Source organism: Agelaius phoeniceus, chromosome 3 (genome assembly GCF_051311805.1).
Source record: "Agelaius phoeniceus isolate bAgePho1 chromosome 3, bAgePho1.hap1, whole genome shotgun sequence".
Lineage (NCBI taxonomy): Eukaryota > Metazoa > Chordata > Aves > Passeriformes > Icteridae > Agelaius > Agelaius phoeniceus.
Genome location: NC_135267.1, coordinates 60,892,575 through 60,914,405, shown reverse-complemented (window position 1 = coordinate 60,914,405; position 21,831 = coordinate 60,892,575). Strand labels below are relative to the sequence as shown.

Here is a 21,831-nt window from a genome sequence, read left to right as displayed (position 1 = left end):
GCCACTGTCTGCTGAATGTAGTATCACAAGAAAAGAGAGTGAGGGAGGGAAAAAGAGGTGGTAAGTCAGCTGTGCCTGTAATGGATTAGCTAATTGTTGCTTTATGGTAAGTAAATTGTTTGGTAGTGTCCAACTCAGCTTTTTTAAGGACTCTGCTCACAAAACACACCTCTCTAGTTTTTGGGGAGTCAGGTATGCCACTGCCCGATGGCTGATGTCTCTCAACTATAGAAATGTTAATTGTGTCTGAAAAGAAAACCGATAGTTATGGCTGGGAACCAAGCCTCACCCATAACTCCCTCCAAGTTGTCTCTTTCTTCCTCTCAATTCTTATACAAAATAACTTTCTTAATTGTGGAAACAGACTGAGATTGGTATCAGTGCAAATCCTTAAGTGTAAGCTCTGTCCTAATGTTTTTGCATGAATGCAAGGTATTGAATGTCTCCAGGGGTGCTTTTCTTGGTGGTTATTTTAGACAGGAAAGTCTAGACAGTTCTTAGGATCTATTGCACATCTCTACACCTGCCAAAATTTTGGAGGGAGTTTTGTTCAAATTACACTCCTGTTCATCAGAAAGTGCTGTGTGAGTTGTGAAAACCTAACTGAATTAGTCTGTTTCTCTCACTCTCCCTCCCCCAGTTAATCTCTGCTACTAGTGTTCTAAAACTTGAATAATATTCTGCAATTGCTATTTTTATTTATACCTTTCCTCATTCTCTAACAATTACATAAATAGAAAGGACATTCTTTTGTGCATGATTTTGTTGTATGTGCAATAATGTAAAGATTTCACACGTGATTGAGACAAATGCTTTTTAAACACGTTTTGAGTTGAAAATAAATAGGTTAGTTTTGAGAAAGGCTCTTCAGTGGATAAAGGAGATAAATATAGATACCTGTTTTCAATGTCAGTCTTAATTCTATTCTATCAGAAATACAGAAAACTACTTTCTTGCTTAAACCTGCTAATATTGCACTGTTGAAAGTGACCTGGCATATAAGAAAGTGTCTTTCAAATAATGTAAGAATTTATCTAAGTGATGTCGACTTGCTTTTTTATTGTTTTTAATTCATCTAAGTTCTTCAGCAATATCCAGACATTGCAATTGACAATACCAAGTCTCCATAAGGCTCTGAAGTTCGTGGAAAAAATACATGGAAAGAATATAGAGATGTGTGGAAGAAGGGAAAAATAAGCAGTTCATTTAGACTACTGGTGACCTGTGAATGCTGATTTTAAAACTTTGCTTAAATATTATTAAAATTTATTGAATTGGGTTCTGAGTCCTCCTTCCTCCCTTCTCTCTTCCCTCTTGGAAGTGTGGTTTGCACATGATGTGTTTGATTCCCATGTGATTAGACATTTCATTCATATCATGGAAAATTAAACTATAGTCTATAAAATGTGATCAATCTCAATTAAAATGTTTGATATTTCCCCCTAGGTTTCTTAGTAAAAATAATAACAATTTTCCTAATGCTGGTAAGCTCATCTTAAACTAATCTACCAGTACATGAGTTAGTGGATCTGTCTTCACTTCCTGCTTTGCACAGTTTTGTAATTTAATCTTCAATACAAGTCTAGCTGAGCAGTTGTGCCACTGTATTGCCTATTTTGAGTCAACATTTGTGCAATATTGTAATATCTTATTTTATTAAATATAGTCCTACAGTGTGGTTATAAAAGTACTGTTTTTAAGGGCTCTTGATTAATTTTTTTTTTTTAAAGTAGCCCTTTATTTTTTAATAGACCATCAAGAATGGGCAAGCATGAGTTAAAAAAAGCACAGGCAAATGAAGACCCATAGTTGTATTTTTTGGGGAGGATATATACATTTGAATCTCCACGTTTTAGCATAGAATGAAGTTCTAGAAAGGATAGTAGGCAAAATCCAAACTGCATTAAAAAAACAGTAAAAAATAAAACCTTGACTGCATGCTGAATGAAGTGTTTTATTTTAGGTGCTTGTGTAGTTTGTAATGGAAACTATGGGCTTACAAGAGCAAATGATGGGAAACAGTGGTCTGTGAGGCAGCAATAAAAATTGGGAATGCCAAATATGTGCACTGTATGTCAGCCATGGTTGTGAATTTGTTTGAAAAAATAAATTGTTAAATAATGAAGGCCAGTTATTTTTTTTTTAATTATTTTTCCTGGGAAAAGAGTTTGTATAGCCTAAGGAGGAATTTGGTGCCTGTGGGAAAGAGAACAGTGGGCTCAATTTTCAAAATTTGTGCAGCTTTGCCAAGACATATGGGAAGAAACAAGAGTGCACCCTGAACAACTGTAGCCCTGGGAGACTCTGCTAGACTTGCATGCAGGTTTTTCCATTTATAATTATGCTTAAAAATCAAGCTGTGTGCGCTGGTAGCTCTGCACAGGGAGGAGCTGAGCTTGTTCAGCCAGATGTTGATTTACTCCAGCAATTAAGCTTGCCCGAGTCGGGTGAAGGGGTGTCTGTCCTCATTGACTTGGAAGATGGAGTGGTGTGTGTCCACCACAGTCAGGCTGTGCCTTGGGAGCCCATCCTCTGCACATCTGTGTGATGTGAGCAGGCACTGTGGGGAAGCTGTGCCTGCTCCTGCCACTGTTTGGGCGTGAATTTGTTTCATGTGACTCCTCAAACTCCCTTTGTGGTTTGAGTCAAGTGTTTTCTTGGTGGTAGAGTGTGCTGGGAGTGCTTGTTTTCCAGGCTGCTGCTGCAGCCCCACGAGTGGAGCTGAGTGCTGGTGTTTTGGCTCTTGTTTCTCTGTAGTTCAGGATGCTGTTCGTGTTTCTCATCTGCTGCGTTTGATATCCTGTCCATCTCAATGGTTTCCTTTTGAACCGGAGTTGTGCATAAACATCCTTTATTCAAGTAAAGGTTCAACCTTTTTTTAAAAAGGAATGGTAAAACAATGTAGCTGTATTGGACAATACAAAGAAGACGTCAAATATGTTATTTGAATTTTTGCTCATGTCAACTGTTTTCAATGAGTGTGGTGTATTCCTGTGAAACAGACCTAATTGGGTCTGTTCCTTTTGCTCCAGCCAAAATATTGAAGGGGAACAGAGTTACAAGAGCACTGAAACATTTAAAAAAGAACACATCCATCCAAATTCTCCCCCAGATTGTTGCTGTTCACAGGCTCTTAAACAACAGAGGAAGTAAGGAAAATACACAAGGAAACAGGATTAACACATGAAGCTTAGAGTAAAATGAGATAAAAACCAGAAACACTTTCTGTAATCACTTGGAAAAACCTACTGTAGAGAACAGGATCATAGAATCATTGTTTAAAGTGAGGATTTTGGGGATATTGCTGGGACAAAATAGTCTAAACTGTTTTAAAAATACTTCTAGATAGAAAAATTATTTAGATTTCTTACTGGTGTGTGTTGTTGATCCTCAGAAAGGGGAAGCAATGGCTGCTTCAGGAAGCTGCAGGCTCTTATAAATCAAGGTAATAATGAGACTTGAGCCAAACATCCTTTTGATTGCTTTGCCTTTGTGTTTTATTTTTTTTTTTTTTGGTCATTTTCCTTCTCATCATTTTATGCTTTTGTTTCTTTGCTTTTTTAACAGGCATTGGGCAAGGTCTTTGTTCTTGCCTTGCCCTGGATCTTTGGACGGTTGTTATTTTTGTTGTTGTTGCTATGCCCCTCAGGGTTTGGGTTACCCTGATGTGTATGTCCCTTGGTCACTTTGCCTATGTAGACAACAAAGCACATTTTCACTGGCTGAGCTTGATCCACAAGGAGCAGGCAGGTTGTGCCTTGACTTAGGTGACCCAAAGATCCCCATGACTTATGTGCTGTATTTCTGTGCTCCTGTGGCACAACCTCAGTCACACTGCAAGTTTCCTTCATAATTTTGCATTGTATATTATATGAACTTAAAATTCCTGCCGTTTGCAAGTGGTTTTTTTTGGGGGGGGTGGGGGGGAGGGGTTTGTTTGTTTGTTACTAATGTCCCCTTGTCTCTCTTTTGTGTTTTGGTAGGCCTGGATGATTGCCTGCAGCAGTATGTCCATAAATTTGAACGGGAGAAGATAAATGGTGAACAACTGTTACAGATTTCTCACCAGGACCTTGAAGACTTGGGTATCTCACGGATTGGACACCAGGAACTGGTTCTAGAGGCTGTGGATCTCCTGTGTGCACTGGTTAGTTACGCTGTGAAGAGATATGCAAAGAATTTCTTAAAGGGCTTTTTTGGGTAATAGCCAAAGCAAGATTGATAAAACCAGAATACCTTTGTTGCTTTCTGTTACACGTCATAATAAAAGAAAAAAGTAAGAATTTGTTTAATTCTTGCAAGCTTAGTATTAAATAGTTCTCTAACTTTTTCCTGATAAGAGGCAACTTCAATTCATTTGCTTGCACTTCCAAAGAAGAAGTTGTCTGAGTGATGTTGTTAGATCTTGTGGCTCCTGTTAGTGAACAGTTTGTCTTAGAAGACAGAAAACATCCTGTTGAAATGACAGCTGCTAGAAGTTTCTCACATCAGTTGAAATGGGTTTAGGGTAATTCTGTAGCAAATCTAGGAAGTTAATAAAATTCTTGAGATGAGGGATGTTTCAGCACCTCAGTTACAGTTTAGCTGAACTCTTAATTGGATTCAGAACTTAAGCTGTTCTTTTGTCCTACTCCTGATACATAACTGCAGATACTTTGAAAACAAACATGCTCTGAAAAGCATAAATGTATTTGGGATTGTTTTACTAGTGCAGGCTTTATTTAAAAGCCATATTCTGGTCACAGCCCTGAAGGCCTGTTTGATGTAGTGCAGTGTAATGAGCAGCAGAGGTATATATAATTACATCAGGGAGGAGGGTGGGAAAGCTTGCCTGATGATTCCATTCCTTGGCCAGCACTGGCCTGCCTTCCCTACATTAGGCAAGGTTTGGAGCAGCCTGCATATGCTTCTTGAAATGGAGAGTATTTATTGTCTCTGTGATACGTGCTTTATTGGCTGCAGAGAGGTGCTGCAGGGAGTGTTCCTACTCCACAACCTGGAGCAAATTGTACTGAAAGAAGCATATTTAATGAAATCTCTTCAAACGATCTAAAATGTTTCTCAAAAAAGTTACTCTTATACTTGAAAGACATTTTATTTCCTTTAGGTATTTGATCTACCAAAAAATGTTAACATTAACTTGAAAACCTAATAGAAGAATGTAGCTGGACTGAAAAGCAGTTTGTGGTGTGGGAAGGAACTTGTTGGGTGAGTGTGGGGGTCTGGTGAGTTAGTAAATGTAGTATGGGCTGTATATGGTCCTGACTGAAGTCATCTATGTGGTAGTCCCCAAAGGCACTTTTTTATTCTCTTGAAAATGTTAGAATAAAGTGAACAAAGCTGGACAGCTGCCAGAACCTAAAGCTGTGTTTTATCTCTTACAATTTCCTTCTAATTTCCTTTGTAGACAAAAGTTTTGACCTCAGACCCATTTCTGGAAATCCTTTGTGAAATGCAGCTCAAGTTAATGCATTAGACAGATATTGCATATAACAGCTGAAATGTACTTGTTCCCTTTTTAAGAGGTGAAGGAAGAATTCCTGTGTTTTCAGTATGCCCTTTGCCACCTTCTTGATGCCTGTTCCCTTGGGTTTTTGGAGCTGCATAGAATCACCACTGATTTTGTTTCCAAGGGATACTAAATGCTAACGACAACTAATTTTTTTGTTGTTGTTTCTTCTTTTTGTGCAAGAGAGAGGTTTCCTGATTCCACCTCCATTAGTTCTTTGAAAGTGGTAATGTTTATTGTTTAGTGGATGTTTTGGACATATGCTGACACTTTCCCAACTTTTGGGGCCTTGTAAGCAAAGGAACTATTTTTTAAATTTATTTTTTTAAATATTTTTTTCTTTTTGTTGCCCCCTTTTTGACCCCACTGCCACCCCCACTAAGCTGTCAGCTCACACTGTGGCAATGTAGCATTGGCTGAGCCAGCCTGATGTCACTCTTCAAAAGGTTGTCATTCTTGGTGGAGAAAGGCTGAGAGGGGATTTTGGTGGTTTCCCAGTCCTGGAGTTCCCAAGAAGAATTTCCCCTTGTATCTATTTTGCCTTGGCAGTTTCCCAGCTAAGTTTCCTTCAGATCAATGCTTTGGTTCCCTCATACCACAAGAACACGTGTGGCTCTCTACAGACAGTGAGGAAGCTCTCTTTGGGACCTCTTTCTCCTGCAGTATCTCTTTTCAAGCATTCCCCACAGAGACCTTTGTTCCAGCCTCTGTAGATCAGTCACTAAATAGTGTGAACATAATCCTTGCCTTGAGAAAATACACCAAATGCACCCAATTTTTTAATTTAGTTTTTCTAGGCATTGAGTACTATTGGGCAGCACTAAGCTAAAAATATGTCTGGAAGTTCCTGGTGTGAAAAGGAAATAATTGCATCTTTCTCTACTGCTTTGGTGATGAAGCAGTGTTCCCTCATGTTCTCATAGCAGTGGCTGCACATGCAGCATCTTGAGGAGTCAGCAGGAGAGTGCAGACTGGAATACAGCATTTCTGTTGCTGTTCAGTTGGTCTAATAGAATTTTCTAAACGGGTGTTGGAGACTTATTTGAGGAATTTAGAAGATATATCAAAGGACCTGAATTCCCCCTGAAGAGGGGAAAAAAATCAGCTAGAGTATATCAACTTTTTGTTGACAGTACTGCTTGGTGGGGGGAGGAGGAAAAGGGATGGAAGAAAGATCATGTTTCTTTGTTGATTGAAGTAGTTGGGGGAGAGGGGAACAAACATACCTAACTTTGCTTTTCAAACCACAAAAGCAGGGACAGAAAACAAGCTTTTGAGGGCTTAATGAATATAAAACAATGTAAGCAAGAAAGTATGCAAATATTTTCACTTTAAATGTGTTCTTTGGATTTGATTTCTGAATCTTTGCCTACACTGTATGATGGGAGAGTTTGGAAACAAAATGCAGTGGATTTTTCTTGAGATTAGAACAAAGAGGTACTCGTTATATACAATTACAAAACCACCCCAAGCCCTGAAAAACCCATAAACAAAAAAAGGACATAGTTGTGCCTTTCATCATTTTACTGGTGGTAATGTTCTGCCAGCATGTTTGCAGCATAATAAAATATAACATCATAACATGAAAAAAAAAGCATTCATGAACACTTACCCTTTGGGTACTAATCATTGTCAAAGGATATCTATGCACTGCCACATAAGATTTTAGATCTTTTAGATGCTTCAAATTTTTTGTTGTTTATTAGGAAATTTACTACTCCAGAGGATTCTTTAGAATGCATTTTTGTTAGAAGGAAAAGAGCAAGAACAGGTGACTGTGACAGTGCCTTGTGTTAATTCTTTATATAGCCTGCAGTGAGTTGGGTCAGCATCTGAGCAAGCATTTGAACTGGTTTTATTCATTTTTTTCCCCCAGAGCAGGTTTTCAGTTCAATCAGCCAGCATGCCCAACTCATCACATTGCAGCATGTGACCATGGCTGTGAAAGGGAAGAGGATGCTGTCCCTGGGCAGTACCAGAGCTCTTCATCAGCCCAATTCAGCTCTGACACAACTGCTCTGCTCTTTTGACTTCAGTTAGCCACGTTTGGTTTTTTGTTTTGTTTTTAATTTTTTTGTTTTTGGCTGCCTGACCGTGAGCCATTATTTGGTCAGATTACCTTTTCTCATTAAATGTGATGGAGTTTAGAAGGAGTGAGCTCATGTGCTCTCTCCTGCACGTGTGGGTGCTGCCTCTCCTCCAGCCCTGCATGTGGCTCCCCAGGTTAATGAGTAATAGCCTGGGAATGTTTGACATCAGGTGCTCTTGACCGCTGGCTTCAGCCTGTGTTTAGGTCAAAACAACTTTGATGTTTAAAATCGGGAGCAGTAGTAAAGTGCAACCTTTTTTTTGGTTCATGAGCAACATCTTACAATTACTTAAGCAACCAAAACCTTTTGGTTGCTTAAGTAATGATTTGATAACTCTTGTAGCCTTAATCCTGTGGAAATATTTCAAGAAAAGCCTGTTAAGCTTTGCACTTCAACTGTGTGTCACTGTGAAGGTTGTTTGGTGTGCTGCCATAGTATCAGCATTCCTATCTGTCGTGGATTGGGGCTACAGTTCCATGACAAGTTAAATTAATCCAAGTCAGCTGCTGTCTCCACCCCCTCCTGTCCTCTGATTAGTGATCCTTTGTGCTTGCACTCACCTGACCCTGAAGTGAGCTACTTCAGGGAGCTAAACCAAGGGATTAGATTTCTTTGTATTGCTTAGATCCCCAAGCCAACCCTCCCAACACACTGGACATTGCAAGTGAAGGAGAAAGAATAGTTGATGATGTCAAGAGAGTTTCAACTCCTGACACCTCCAGCTGGTGGTGTCAAGAGAGCTGGTCAAGAGAGTTTCAGCTTGGATAAAGGCATTGCTGTACCTGGTGAAGGGGCAAAATGCTTTCTGTGTATTAGAGCAGACAGTGAGGGGACTGGTGGAGCAGAGGTGGCTTGGGTTGGGATGACTCCTATTTCTGGCGTAGTTCATCCACTAGGGCTGATCCACAGTTGTCCAGTTTGGTGTCCTGGTACTCAAGAGCTGCATACTCTGTGTTGTGGGTAGGTGTGGTGCTTGGTCAGGGCTTTTCCTGAAGCACAAACTGCTGGTTTAGCAGTTGAAGTGCACTCTGTAGAGCCTTTGGGGGAAGCTGTAGGAGGGAACTTAGAGCAGTGACCTGGAGCTTAGCTGTGGTGGGGTCTTGGGAGTCTTTTGGGAACACATGTTGCAGTTATGAGCTGGAGCCCCTGCATCCCTAGAGGCTGCACCTGTGTTGCTGAAGTCACCCTCAAAACTGAGAACAACTTGACAGAATTATTTAAAAACTACCTGAACTGGAAGAGTCACACCAGACTCACCTGTGGTATAGATAAGATGAAAAGTGTGATAAGGGGTATGTGAATGTTTTAAGGCCAAGCCCAAAATCTTACCTGGTATATCAACAACACATGTCCTCTTAAATGCCACCTCTAATCTCAAGTACCCACAGGTGGTTGGCTGAGTTTGTGCATCTGAATGACAGAAAGAAAGATCTGGAGATACTTAATTACATGAAAACTCTCAAGTTCTGATCAGGGTGATTGGGTTGTACCTCTGCACAGAAAAATATCTTCTGTTTTCTGTGCCTTTATGAAAGCAGGGGATCAGCGTCCCCTAGTTCCCTTCTTTAAGGGCAGGGTTTCTGATATGTGGCTACTTTCTTGTCATCATAGCAACTTGCCCCACATCCAGACCTGTTTGTGAAAAAGTATTCCCTCAACAATAGACTAATATTCAGTCTTCTAAGAGGGGGATAAAACTAACTGCAAGAAATGCATAAAAATAATGCTCTTGGGATGCTGGGTTTTCTTGGTGGGTTTTTTTTTGTTGTTGTTTTTGTTAAAATTTAAAGGTGATAAGTTCACACATCACAGTGTGCAAGTACTTTAAAGTTGTTTAGTAATCCAGATCTTTCCCTTTCTGTAATCCTGGAAAATTTAAGGATATCCTTTGCTGTTGCAACAGTGGCATTTTTTAAAATTGGACATATCCTTTCAACCCTTACTCCTGGCTGCACATTAAGGGTATTTCCTTGCCAAGAGCCCTGAGGTGGAGGAGGGAGGCACTTGTGTAACTTAAACCCACTGGGATCTTATCCATAGGAGGCAGTAGGATTTTAAAGGTAGCTGTGAAGCTGACACCTCTCCATACACTGGAGACATGTGTTTCTTTGGGTCAAAGATTCTTACATTTTGTAAATAACTTAATCTGAAATGTTCCAGCCTGCTTTACAGGTGCTTCACTCTGGAGGGAATGGATATACAAGCCAGCATCTAGGAATTAAATGGAATTAAAATTTGCCTTAGTTGGTTTAGGTTTTTGTGTAGGAAAGTAGAAGGAGTAGAGAGTGTATTTGACTGAACTATGGAACTTGGAGTTAGTTTGCAAGAATCTGCAGCAGCAAAAGAAAAGTGAAGGGCAGGACTCTTGTACTTTTGTGTGTTTGTTTTGTTCTGGTGGGAGTGGTTTTTTGTTGTTGTTTGGTGTTCTTTTGTTTTTGTTTTTTTTCCTCAAGAAAAGTAGGAATTTGAATCTATACAGTTGAAGTTGTAGGCACGGCTCTCAGATCTTTGTTTTGTAAATGAATGAAAAATTTGATGTCTAAAAATGGGTTTAATTACCATGTATGATCTTAACACTGTCCTCAAATTTGCAAGTAATTGCATTTTTGTAGTCAAGAAGCACAGTTGCTGAAAACTAGTGATTCAAATATTTATTTAAGCTTTTGATTGCAAAACTGCATTTGCTTCCTGTTGATGTTTTAATCTCTTACCAGATTTAACTTATCTTTAGTTGTGAATGAAATGTTACTTCAGTGTTTATTTACCACAGGATAGAAAATGTTTTAAGAAAAACAAAATGCTTGCTCTTCTTTAACACAAAGAAAAACAACACATTTAACAAGTAAGTGATATCTATTAGGACATTGGGACTTGATTCTGATGAAAAAGTGTCCTTAAATCTCATTAATGACAGAAACTGAGGTTTGGCACTTATAAAAGTATTCTTTACTGGCTACAGTGTAGAACAAATCTTTCAAGACATTTTTGCCAAAAAACCATGAGAACGTTGTGCAAATCATCAAGACTTTTCATCCCATGTGAGCTTTTAACTTGTTTTATAATAAATAGGAGAACTCAACAAGGATATTTAGCAAGCCTCATAATGTTCCTTGCAGAACTATGGCCTTGAAACAGACAATATGAAGAACCTGGTTCTCAAGCTACGAGGGTCATCCAACAATCTGCAGAACTACATCAGCAGCCGTAGGAAAAGTTCCAATTATGATGGAAATACCTCTCGCAAGCCCCCCAATGAATTCCTTACTTCTGTCGTGGAGCTTATTGGTGCTGCTAAAGCCTTGCTTGCATGGTTGGACAGGTGAGAATGAAATGGTTATATTTTAATTTGCTGCTCTTAAGAATTGCTTCTCTTAGTAGGGCCTTTCCTAGATGCTTGGGTGTAAAGATCTTGATGTTACTAACCCCTTTTTTGGTGTTGCTAGAAGACCTCTAGTGGATAAATTTAACCTAGGGTATAATTCTTGCACTTACACTCTTGCTAAAAGCAATGAAACTGTTAATGTTGCACTCAACGTTATAAAAGTATTTATAAAAGTAGGAGTGTTCCCTTTTAGGTCAGTTTCTCATACACATGGTTTTCCCAGCTTCTAAATTACTTGACATTGGCAGATCCCTTCCTGAAAGAATTTTTAATGTTCTGCTGAAATCATGGCCTTAGCTATGTGATTTGAAAACTGAGCAGTGGGAGAGATTATCCCTCTGCTGTTTCATTTTCTCTTTTTATTTGTTTTTTTTTTTTTTTTTTTTTTTTTTTTTTTTTTTTTTTTGCCTGGAAAGAGACAGAATTATTTTGTTACAGCTGCAGCAGGGGTGCAGTCCATGTTAAGAGATGAATATAAATTCTCAAAGCCTTAGCTAGCTTCCTGAGAAGGAGAGTTAGGAGAATAGCTGCACAGGGACTGGCAGCAAGGTGCACTTTTATCCTTTGTCCTGCTCTCAAGTAAGGACTTGATCTGTGTCCAGTCAGTGATGTTAACACTTTGTGCCTCTCAGCTGGTCCTCTCCTCTCACTCTGTTGCCGGCAGCTCACCCTAATTTTTTTCTGTAACTCACAGTCATCAAAACTGCTGGCTTGTCCATTTCTAGACCTGCTATGGTTATTTCTCAACCCCTCTTCTAGGCTTTGAAACTGTCTGAAAGATCAGAAGTAGGACTCTTCAGGTCCTAAAGCTGCCCTACCTATAATGATTCTTCTCTAAGTCTCACTGGACCTCTGTGTGTAAAATGTGAAAATCTATTTTTCTTCTTTTAGAGAACTGTTATCCCCTTGTCTGGTCAGAAAGTTAAAGGTTCTCTCACTGGTAAACCCAAGGACAGGGCTAGAAAATTCCCCATTTTGGTGCAAGAGTGGAGCAGGACTACGCAGTCAGGAATATTTACATTGTAAAACTATCCTCACACCTATATCAATGTCAGAGTTGCAGCACTTAGCAGTGAGGAAGAGCATATGGGACTAAGGTAGGATGGGGAGAAGGCTGGTCCTTCCAATCTAAGGGGAATTTTCTCTTGTTGTAGGACCCCATTTACAGGTATTGCTGACTTCTCATCAATGAAGAACAGAATCATTCAGCTCTGCTTGGACCTCACTACTACTGTTCAAAAGGTCAGCTGATTTCTTTTCCTCTCTGCTTTCCAAAGGGGAAGGAAAGGAGATGTTGGGGAAGTAGTGTGATTGCTTTGTGCTGAGTGCTAATGAATGGCAGTTCTGGGAATGAGAGCTTACTTTTAACTTTGAAAGTCCATGAAGGTCAGTTTCAGCTGTCTGTGTTTCTGAGTCGTGGGATTTTTTTGTTGTTTCCCCTGCCTTTCAATTTAATTATCAATTTTGGTATTGCTGGCTGTGTCTTAAGTGACTGCAGCTTAAAGGCTACTCTTATTTTCTTGAGCTTTCCTGGAAAGAGGATTAGTCTTTGAAATAGTTGATCGGCATTTGAAAATTTTCACATTCCAAGCAGCATGTTGAAAAACAGTTATCATTGCTAACTCTAAACAAAAATATGGCTCCATTGTTTTTTGTACCTATGTTTGCAGACTCCATAGATCTTGTCCCATGCAGGAAGTTTTAGCTATCAAATGGGAAATGCTGCATGTAATGGAAGGAGCTGACACTTTTATGATACAGATCCCACTAGCCAGACTGCTTCTGCCACTACTGCAAGACCAGAATATTTTTCAAAACTTTAATTTACCAGCTGTATGATGAGTGCTTGTATAGATAATAGCTAAAAGGGCAGCCGTGGTAATCTTGGCAGCTGCCATAAAATTTTGCTCTCTGAATAATGCTGCCTGTTTTTGAGCCTGTTCTGAGAGCGTGGCACTGCTGTGGCTGTGAAGCACTTCAGTGCACACAGTGCACACTTCAGTGACTGCCAAACTTGCTCATAACCATTATTCTGTACCCATATAATGTTTGAACTCTGGAGGACTATGTCCTGTTACATGGGTGATTTCCTCCCCATGCTGAAGGGGATGATGGCAAAGGACAGAAACATCCTGAGTTGTCAGGGTGTGATGCCACCCAATGATGTCAGTTGTCATTGTGAAAGGATGGTGTCTGGGTACCCCAAGATATGCATGCCTGCTGCTCAGTGCCCTTCTTGCTGGGGCACTCTGTGTGCAATTGCACAAACTCAGTGATTTACAGCTACAGATGTGCAGACTGTGCAGTGGAACAGTTTGTGTTTCTAGCAGCAGATAGTGTTCACCCAAGAGTGCTACAGGAACTGAGATAGGAGATTGCTGAATGTATTAGTAAAGCTGCTAAAAAGTGTGTCTAATCTTTCTGTTAGGTCAGCCTTTAATGGCAGGGGAATGGAAGTTGTGAACAGCAACCCTGGCATTTAAAAAAATGTCAGATTACTTCTCTGCCAATTTGATATGACCTATAATAAAAGATGGGCTATGGTAAAAGCATTAATGGGGGAAGAACCAACCAACATGGTTTTGTCCTGGGACAGGGCACATATGCTAGAATAGTCTAAAGGAGTCTCCTGATGTGGAAAAGAGAACAGTGGAAAAATCATTAGGAGGATTTTTAGACTTCAAAAGTATCTCTTATTAAGACATAGACTACAGAAGCAGGTGGTCAGTTCTAATGATGAAGAGGCCAGTGGCTCTCATGGAACCAATGCTGCTCTGCATAATCATAAATAATGCATAAAAGCATATCATAATAAAGCATGGCAGGAATGCAAGAAGATTCTAGTTACCTTTGATGATAGCTATATAGATTCAAGGACAGGATTTTACTCCACCTAAAGTTCCATGTCAAACTTGAAGGGTTAAATAATAAACAGTATAAACGAAATGAGTGGGAGCAGAAGGACTTTGCAATATTGAGCATTTTGGCTGTGTGATGATAGATGGCATTTCCTATTGATTTGTGCAGATGTATTTAGCAGAGAAAAATAGGGGAAAGTCCTCCACAAACTTCTACAATATGACTCCTCCTTCAGCCTATTAAAATGCTTGGGGGTTTTCTCCTTGTAGATATTGTAAATCTTGGTCTATTATTTACTTGCTGTTTTAACTTTTTAATCTGAGAATAATATCATTCTCCAGTTCAGCACTTCTTGCAGAAAACAGTGACAACTTCTGTAGATTTTTACATGAACTTGTTTCAGGTCAAAGGCTTTTATACCTGGACTATGTAAATAATGCCTTGTGTGCAGTCCTCTGCCCTTCAGGAATGTCACTGATAGCATATTTTTTAGAAAATCACATTCCCTTCTATATTTAACAGTATGTTTTAGATCTATTTTGATGCCTGGGGCAGAGGAGTACCTGAGTTGGGGTTTATCAGTGAAAGGCAGGCACATCTGCCTGGCCATCTGAGAATCTGATTTAATTGTGCAAGGTTCTGCTTTTCTAGAAAAGTCAGCTGCTGTAATTGAATCCCACATTCTCTTAGTTTTCAAGGTTTATTATTGCTTTTTGCCAGGGCCAGAAAATAGTTGCTTAATAGTCCTTTTGAGCCCTACTGGGTGAAACTAATCTGACTAATCCCTGCAGCATGAATAACTCTCTTTCTATTTCAGGTTAAAATGGCGGTTTTGTAGAGTTTTCAGAGATTATTTGTTTCCATGTTTATTGGTTAATGTAGGGGTTTTGTTCTTGTTTTATTTTTAGGATTGCACTGTGGCTGACATGGAAGATAAAGTCCAGACTGTGGTAAGTTTATGTTTCTGTTGAAACTCAGCTGTCTGCATTCACATTCATTTCGGCTGCTTCTATGCTGACTGTATTGACAGCAGCTTTTCAGTCCCAAATGCACAAGCATATCATGCAAGTAAACATTACTATGAGTTGTTTTGTGAATGTTTTTTCATGTAGAGGAAATCACTGAAATTTCAGCAGATGGATTGTGTGCAGTGATAGCATGTAGTCAAGTATGCCTTAAAGTTTCATTACACAGCTATATTTCCAAGAGAATTTAACCTCAAATTTTCAAGGGAGGACTAGTCCTGTAAAATATCACAGGTTAAATAAATCAATTATGCCTGTGAAGTGCATTTAGCACCCTAATAAGCAGAAGCTCTGCCTTATTATGCTTCTTCCTGTAAAAGAGCTGCCCTGCCACAAAAGTGAAGCTCTGGCTCTGTACTTTGAGCTTGAGTTTTTAGGGCTGTTTGAAGCAGCCTTGTGACCAAATGCAGAGTGTAATGGAATGCTTTTTATATTTTGTAACAGTTAATCATCGCTTCCTGCTTTTGACATGAACCAGGCTGTGCTCTTTGATAAGGCCTTCCGGTAGCTCATAGATGCTTAGGAATTTAGTAGCACAATAACTAAAAATAATTTTGTTCATAAATAAGGAGACCATGTAAAAGGGAGTTCTCTGTATCTTTCTTTTTCCATTTGTGTACACCCACCCTGGAAGTAGGTATTGTTGTTTGGAATTCCCTTGTTTGAGCAGTTCCTCACATTCACACTTAAACATTGTTTTGATTTATTTTATTGCTGCTCTAGAAATCTGACGTAAAACGAAACAGAAAACGTTGGAGCTATTGTTTCCAGGGACCATTGTAATCCAAACCAATGTCTTCCTATGACACAGCTCCCCCCTATTCTGTAGTTACACGTGTCTACTTTGACTAAAGGATTCAAGCCCCTTGTGAAAGGTGACTTACCTTGCAGGTTCCCAAACTGTTTATAGCTAACTACTGTACTGTGTACTAATCTTCTCTCCCCTCTCCTTTAAGATTTTGTAACCTACTTGGAGTGTCAGCTTTGCTCCAGTTGATATCAAAGCAGAAAACACAGTGGGACATAATGAAATTTGTGAGTGTAGAGAGGGCACAGATTTTTTGACTGTTTTTTCTTCTTTTTTCGTGGTTAATTAGACATTCTGGTAGTTACGTGTTCTGCAAGGCAAAGCCATTCTGCCTCCAACTTTACTGACACACATGCCAAGGTCAGAATTGGCCTTTATTTATAATGTTGGCTTAGGATCAGTTATGTTTTGGTCAAAAGGAAATATGAACCTTGCCTGTGTAAGCATTCCAGAAGAGGTCAGTTCAGAGGCATAATGGAGAGAAGTACTGCAGAAGCACTTGAGTGCTGGATGGTCCTACCTTATACCGTCAGGTTTTGTGCAGATATGTCAATGTCTAACACATCACTTTTTGTGACACATGGCTAGTTGTATTCTTATAGCAGAAATACAGAACAACATGAAAAATGTCAATTGTTCCCACAAGGAAACACCAAAATGTTTCAATTTTTAATGAGTTCTGTTTTGGTTAGAGCAAACAAACTCCAAACCCAACTTTTTGGCATATTTTTTGTGTTTATTTTTTCAGACAGAGGCTGTGTCAGCATCTGTTAGTGATGGTAAGGTGGCACTAATGGAAACAGGTTGTTTCTGTTTTACAATAAGGATGTAATCACGCTGTAGAATAGATCTGTACAAATGAATCTTCTATTTCAGTGATTTTAGAACTCATTTGCTTTATATCTTTTGAAACTAAAAGATGAAGAAGCCAAGAGAGAATTTTCCTGTTTTTTGTGTGTTCTCATTGCAGGCCAAGACTTTAAATGGCATTTGTGACAAAGCCATCCGGTCCACTACAGACCCACTGATGAGCCAGTGTGCCTGTCTGGAGGAGGTCCATTTAACCAACATTAAGCCTGGGGAAGGCCTGGTAAGAAGCAAGGCTGGAGGGTCCTGATTTTCCCAGTATTTAATAGGTAGCCCTGTGAGCCAATACAAGTGTGTATTTATAATAAGGTATTTCAAATCTTATGGTAACCTGTGGGGAAAAGAAAGAGGCACAAGAATGAACCCTAAAGGTCAGTTGTCAGGTGGTGTGCTGGAGTGGCTGCCAGGGACAGATATGCACATTAATAGGCTTGACCCCAAATATAATTTCTGATTCTAAATTGTTGAAGGTTTGTGTGTTAACCAGGATATTGGAGAATTTACAAATTCTTGTGAAGCTAGGAGTTTTATTTTTTCAGGTTACCATAGCCACTTTTTTCCCAGGGGGGCTGGGAGAGGGAGAAGGCAATGAGAAATGATTGTTTGAAAGATGCTTTTTTATGTTTTTTATAGCAAGGTAGAGATGAATGGGAGAATTTTGGAGGTTTGCTGTTAGCAGGAAAATGAGAATTTTTTAACTCTTTGTTGGCCATGTCTTAATACTGACTCTTATTCGTTCAATGGATTCTGCTTAGCTGAGTGCTGGTTATGAGAAACTTAATTTGAAATCTTGGTGGATTTTCTGTCTAGGGAACAGATGTGTTAGAATGAGTTGGAGGGAATTTAAATTGTTACATGCATTTGTATTCACTCCTAGCCCTGGAGGCAGGAGAGATGAGCATTTTTAGAGAAAACTGCACAGTCTTACTGTGCTATATAGTTTTACCTAGACTAGTGGATTTGACTGAATCAGTCATGCATTTTTGAAATAATGGGAACTTCTTTGTTAATACATAAGCTCCATTGAAGCAGAGTCAGTCTAGCTTGGCCTAAATAAGAAACAAGGAGGTGGGTGCACCCAATTGGATACTGACTGGAAAACAGGCAGAGAATTGGCTGAAGAGGAAGGGTCAAAAAGATCATATAATTTTCCACCTATTTTTAAAGCAAGTGTGATAACTTCAGGCATCTAAGCTGCTTTCAGCCTCTGAGTAACATCCAATACTGTACTTCTCAGAGTTTCTAACAACAGATGTAGAAAGGAAAAGTAGTCATGTATTTGTTCATAAATGATGAAATCAATTTGCTGGTCACCTCTTGTGGGAAATCTATGTAATTATTAGTTAATAGCCTATTCATGATTTTTAATTTGGTGCTCTTGTAGTCAACACCCACTTCATCCAGTTTGCCCTTGTGTTCACACTCAGCATTAGCATACAGAGCCACAAATACTCTGCTGGAACTTTAATGCTTATGTAAGCATTGTGGTTATGAGGCTGTCTGTGTATCGACTTACCAAGAGAAGCTGTAAAAGAACATGTCAGCAATACTTGTAGCCCATCTGTGTGGGTCTGCTCTGTTTGGAGAGAACTGGTGGCCACTGAGTAAAACCTGTAATTCTCTAAAGCAGGCTGGATAGTAAGGAAATAAAATTCTGTTCAAGGCCAAAGTCTGACAAGGCAGAAAAATCAGCAGTGTTTGGTATTACCAACCAGAGAGTGTTTCTAAGTCTTATTCCATACACTAGGTGTTTTAAGTCATTATAAATATTGTAATAAATTACACTAAAAGTGATCTGTGAAGAAGTTTAGAGTGTTGTAATATTAGACTACACACTTTTTCAGGGAGAATATACAAATTGTTAACTGGTTTTAATAATGTTTTGAGTCTGTTGCCAACAGTGTTTTAATCAGATAAGTTATGTGGTTTGTTTTGCCTTTAAACTTGTTTTTCATTTTTTCTTTAGGGAATGTACATCAAATCAACTTATGATGGATTGCATGTAATTACTGGAACTACAGAAAATGTAAGTGAAGCAAATGTAGATTACCTCAGACAGCAGCTTTGATTGAGTTAGTTTGACTTAACTACTTTTGTTGTTTTAGACATGACTTGCATGGCATTACTACTTTAAGTACTGCGTGATCCATGGTTTGTTTTTTCCACAGTTTGTAAATATTTTGTGCCTGCATGTTTCACTGTTAGTCTGATTAAACCAGTTTCTGCAAGTACACAAATTAGTTCAAATGCTTGGCATTAAAGTAATTGCTTTAATAAGTTACTGTATCTGCTGTTCTGAGCTCTTATGGTATCTTGCTTAACAAAGTCTTGGGCGTATTTGCTCTCCACTGGAAAAGGCAATCTCCCTTAATGGGACCATTTAGGTGGTAGTGTGCTAAATTCAGTAATGAGTAATTAAATCAATGAGCTGTCCCATAACAAAATTACCTTGCAGACTAAAACAAGTATGAACAAGTAAGACTTTAAGAGTGGTCAGCTGGAAGGAAGTAGTTGGCAAGAGAGGCAACTAGTTTTTTACTGCAGGTGGTTCCTTGTTTTATTTGTACACTGAGTCCTTTGCAGCTGAGGGTTTATTGAAGGCTTCTGGGCAGCCCTTGAAGGAGTAGACCTCTAGCCAGCAGCTGAGGCTGGCAGGTGATGCTGTGGTGTTTTCAAACAGGCTACTTCTGTCCAGGAGCAGTGACTGAAAGAAAAAAAAGAGCAGAGAAACTTGGCTTTTGCTGCTGCAATGCCTTTTTTTTTTTTTTTTTTTTTTTTTTTTTTTTTTTTTTTTTTTTTTGTGAATAGGAAAGAACCAGTGATTCTAATTGTTCCCCTGCCAGGTCCAGGGACCAGGCAAGAGAGTGTGGAAATCTGTGCTTGCCAAGTGTAAGCTTCTATAGCTTTGATGCTATTGTCCTGGCATAACTCTTATAGGATCTGCCACAGAGATCATGTCCACTTCTGCAGCAATTTTAACATCTGATAAGTGCAAAAGAATGTAATGTTGACTGCTGACAAGCTGCTTCTGCATGTAGGTCTTGGGTCTGTATTCCTTCTGTAGCTTTCTGTGTTGACCTAAGTGTCTGCTTTTTGTTATCAACTATGGCTCTTCCTTTGGGGAATATCCTTCCTTGGGGGAAACTCCTTCCTTTGGAGCAACAGAACTTGACAAGCAACTGAGAGATCTGTGAGCAACTGATGGCTTTATGGTGGTGTGGTATCATTTAGATATGACCCAGGCTGGATCTTAGCTCAGTTTTCTTGCTAGATTTGGAATGGTATTTTAGTAGCTATCCCCAGGAGCTGGTGGATGGAAATGGCAATGGAATTACATCCCTGAATTGAACAATGGAAGAACTGGGGAAGTCCACTTGGTATGAGTCAGCCAAGAGGATCCCTCAGTAATGCCATCCTACGTGAGACTTTGCATGTTGTGTTCGCCTAGAGCCAAACTCTGCTCTTTCCTCTGCTCTCACAATGTGATTCCAGTGCTGTGACCTGTCACTTGCTGCAGGAGTTCTCTGTGCAAGGGTCCTCCACCCTCCCTCAGATGAGCTGTTGGTCACCCAAAGGACAGCTTGAAAGGAGCTTTGTTTTTCACAAACTTGACTCTGGCCCAGCATTTTTTCATGATCTTGGTTGACTCCTATATATGCAGCTTTCCACAGAGGCATTTCCTCTCAGAGGAAGCAAGAAGACAATGAAGAAATGGGGTTACTCATGATAGCTGAAGCCTCCCACAAATTCCCCATGTTTTCTTCCTTTGTTGACTGTTTATTCTCACAATTCTTTCTCATAACAAAGTTACATGAGGTCTAAAGGTGTGATGAGGTGGAGAAGGGAGTCCTTAATCCCAGTGCTTAGTTCTGGAGTCACTAGGAAGAGCTGGCCTGCTGCCTGGTGGTTACTCATGGGGTGGAGGGAATGGTAGGAGTTGCTCTCCTGTGACCAGGGTGCAGCATGTACCAAGGTAGCGTGTGTGTGTGCTTTGGGTGTTGTCAAGGCTGGTAGGAGTTGGTGTGTTACAGCAGTGAGAGTGTTGTTAATAACTGCAGTGCAGCAAAGGCTGGTGCATTGCACCAGCTGTTGATAAATCTAAATATTGACATACTTATCTGTTTCTTGCTAACGGCTCCCCAGAGCTTAGGTTTTGTTCCAAGAAAATTGTATTTTAAAGTGTATTATTATTAGATAGGTATTTGAAAAATACCTGTCTGTGCAAGTATTTTTATCTGCTGACTTTGGTGATTCAGGCAAGCAGTTTCACATTAAAGTCAGAAGCTTCTATTTACATTGGAAAACAAAAAGAGTAAGTGCAAAGGATCTATCTTGTGGATTGGAAGGGTTTTGATCCTTTGTTCTGTACGTTCAAAGTCTTGAAGTATTTTTTAACATAAATACACATTTGTATAAAATTTCTTTGAGATGGTTGTTGTGTTAGGGCAGAAATTCTCCTCCTGCCTCTTCCATTACTGTCTAAAACTATAGTACAAACTGGAGGGAAAAGGAGAGTGGAGACTGTCCCATGACTTAAATACAATTTGGTCTTTAACAGATGGGGGCTATGCCTTCTCTCTTTCAGTTTAGTTCCCCCAGCATAAAAAGAAATAATTCAATTCATTAATTTACATTTCTCAAGTCATCAGCCGAGGTGAAAATTACATATAGCTAAAATCATTGCTGATGCAACCTTTGACTTGGATTGGTGGGGGGTTGTTTTGGGACAGAAGGAGACCTGATGCAGCACATAACTCTTGTTTTCCTCTTTGTAGTCCCCTGCTGATCGCTCCCAGAAGATTCACGCTGGTGACGAAGTGATCCAGGTTAATCAGCAAACTGTGGTGAGTAACTTCCCTTATGCTTCCTATGCACCACAGGGTCTGCATGGATGGGGTCAGGAGGCATTCATTTCTGATGTTTGAGGCTTTTAAACATTTTATTGTCAAGATAAATTTTATTATTTGCAATATTTTGATAAATATACAGTATTTCATGTTAAAGCGCTTTATGCATAATATTAAAATAGTTCATGTTGCATTTAAGACCTGTTTAAAATGTCTTGTTACAGTCCACTGAAATGCAGATAAAGAGCTTTAAAATGTCCCCACAATAATTTGCAAATGATTGTCCAATCATTTGCATCTGGGAACCTGGATGTAATGATTGCATTTTTGCTTAGCACATTAGGCAATGCCTTTCAATGTGAGAAAGAAATATGACAAAAGTTATTCACTCTGAATCCCAGTGTTAGTCAATTTGAGCATATCCATGCATCCTTCTAGGACTGG

At 39.4% G+C, this 21,831-nt stretch overlaps 1 protein-coding gene across 1 annotated transcript in view; it reads left to right on the top strand.

Annotated features, from left to right (window-relative positions):
* The window catches only part of CNKSR3 (CNKSR family member 3), a 61,069-nt gene that overhangs the window by 24,142 nt on the left and 15,096 nt on the right, over positions 1-21,831 (top strand). The window contains exons 2-8 of the mRNA XM_054630401.2: positions 3,984-4,147; positions 10,716-10,918; positions 12,136-12,223; positions 14,749-14,790; positions 16,644-16,763; positions 18,507-18,566; positions 21,316-21,384. Coding sequence (XP_054486376.1) covers positions 3,984-4,147; positions 10,716-10,918; positions 12,136-12,223; positions 14,749-14,790; positions 16,644-16,763; positions 18,507-18,566; positions 21,316-21,384 — 746 coding nt within the window. The remainder of the gene's footprint in view (positions 1-3,983; positions 4,148-10,715; positions 10,919-12,135; positions 12,224-14,748; positions 14,791-16,643; positions 16,764-18,506; positions 18,567-21,315; positions 21,385-21,831) is intronic.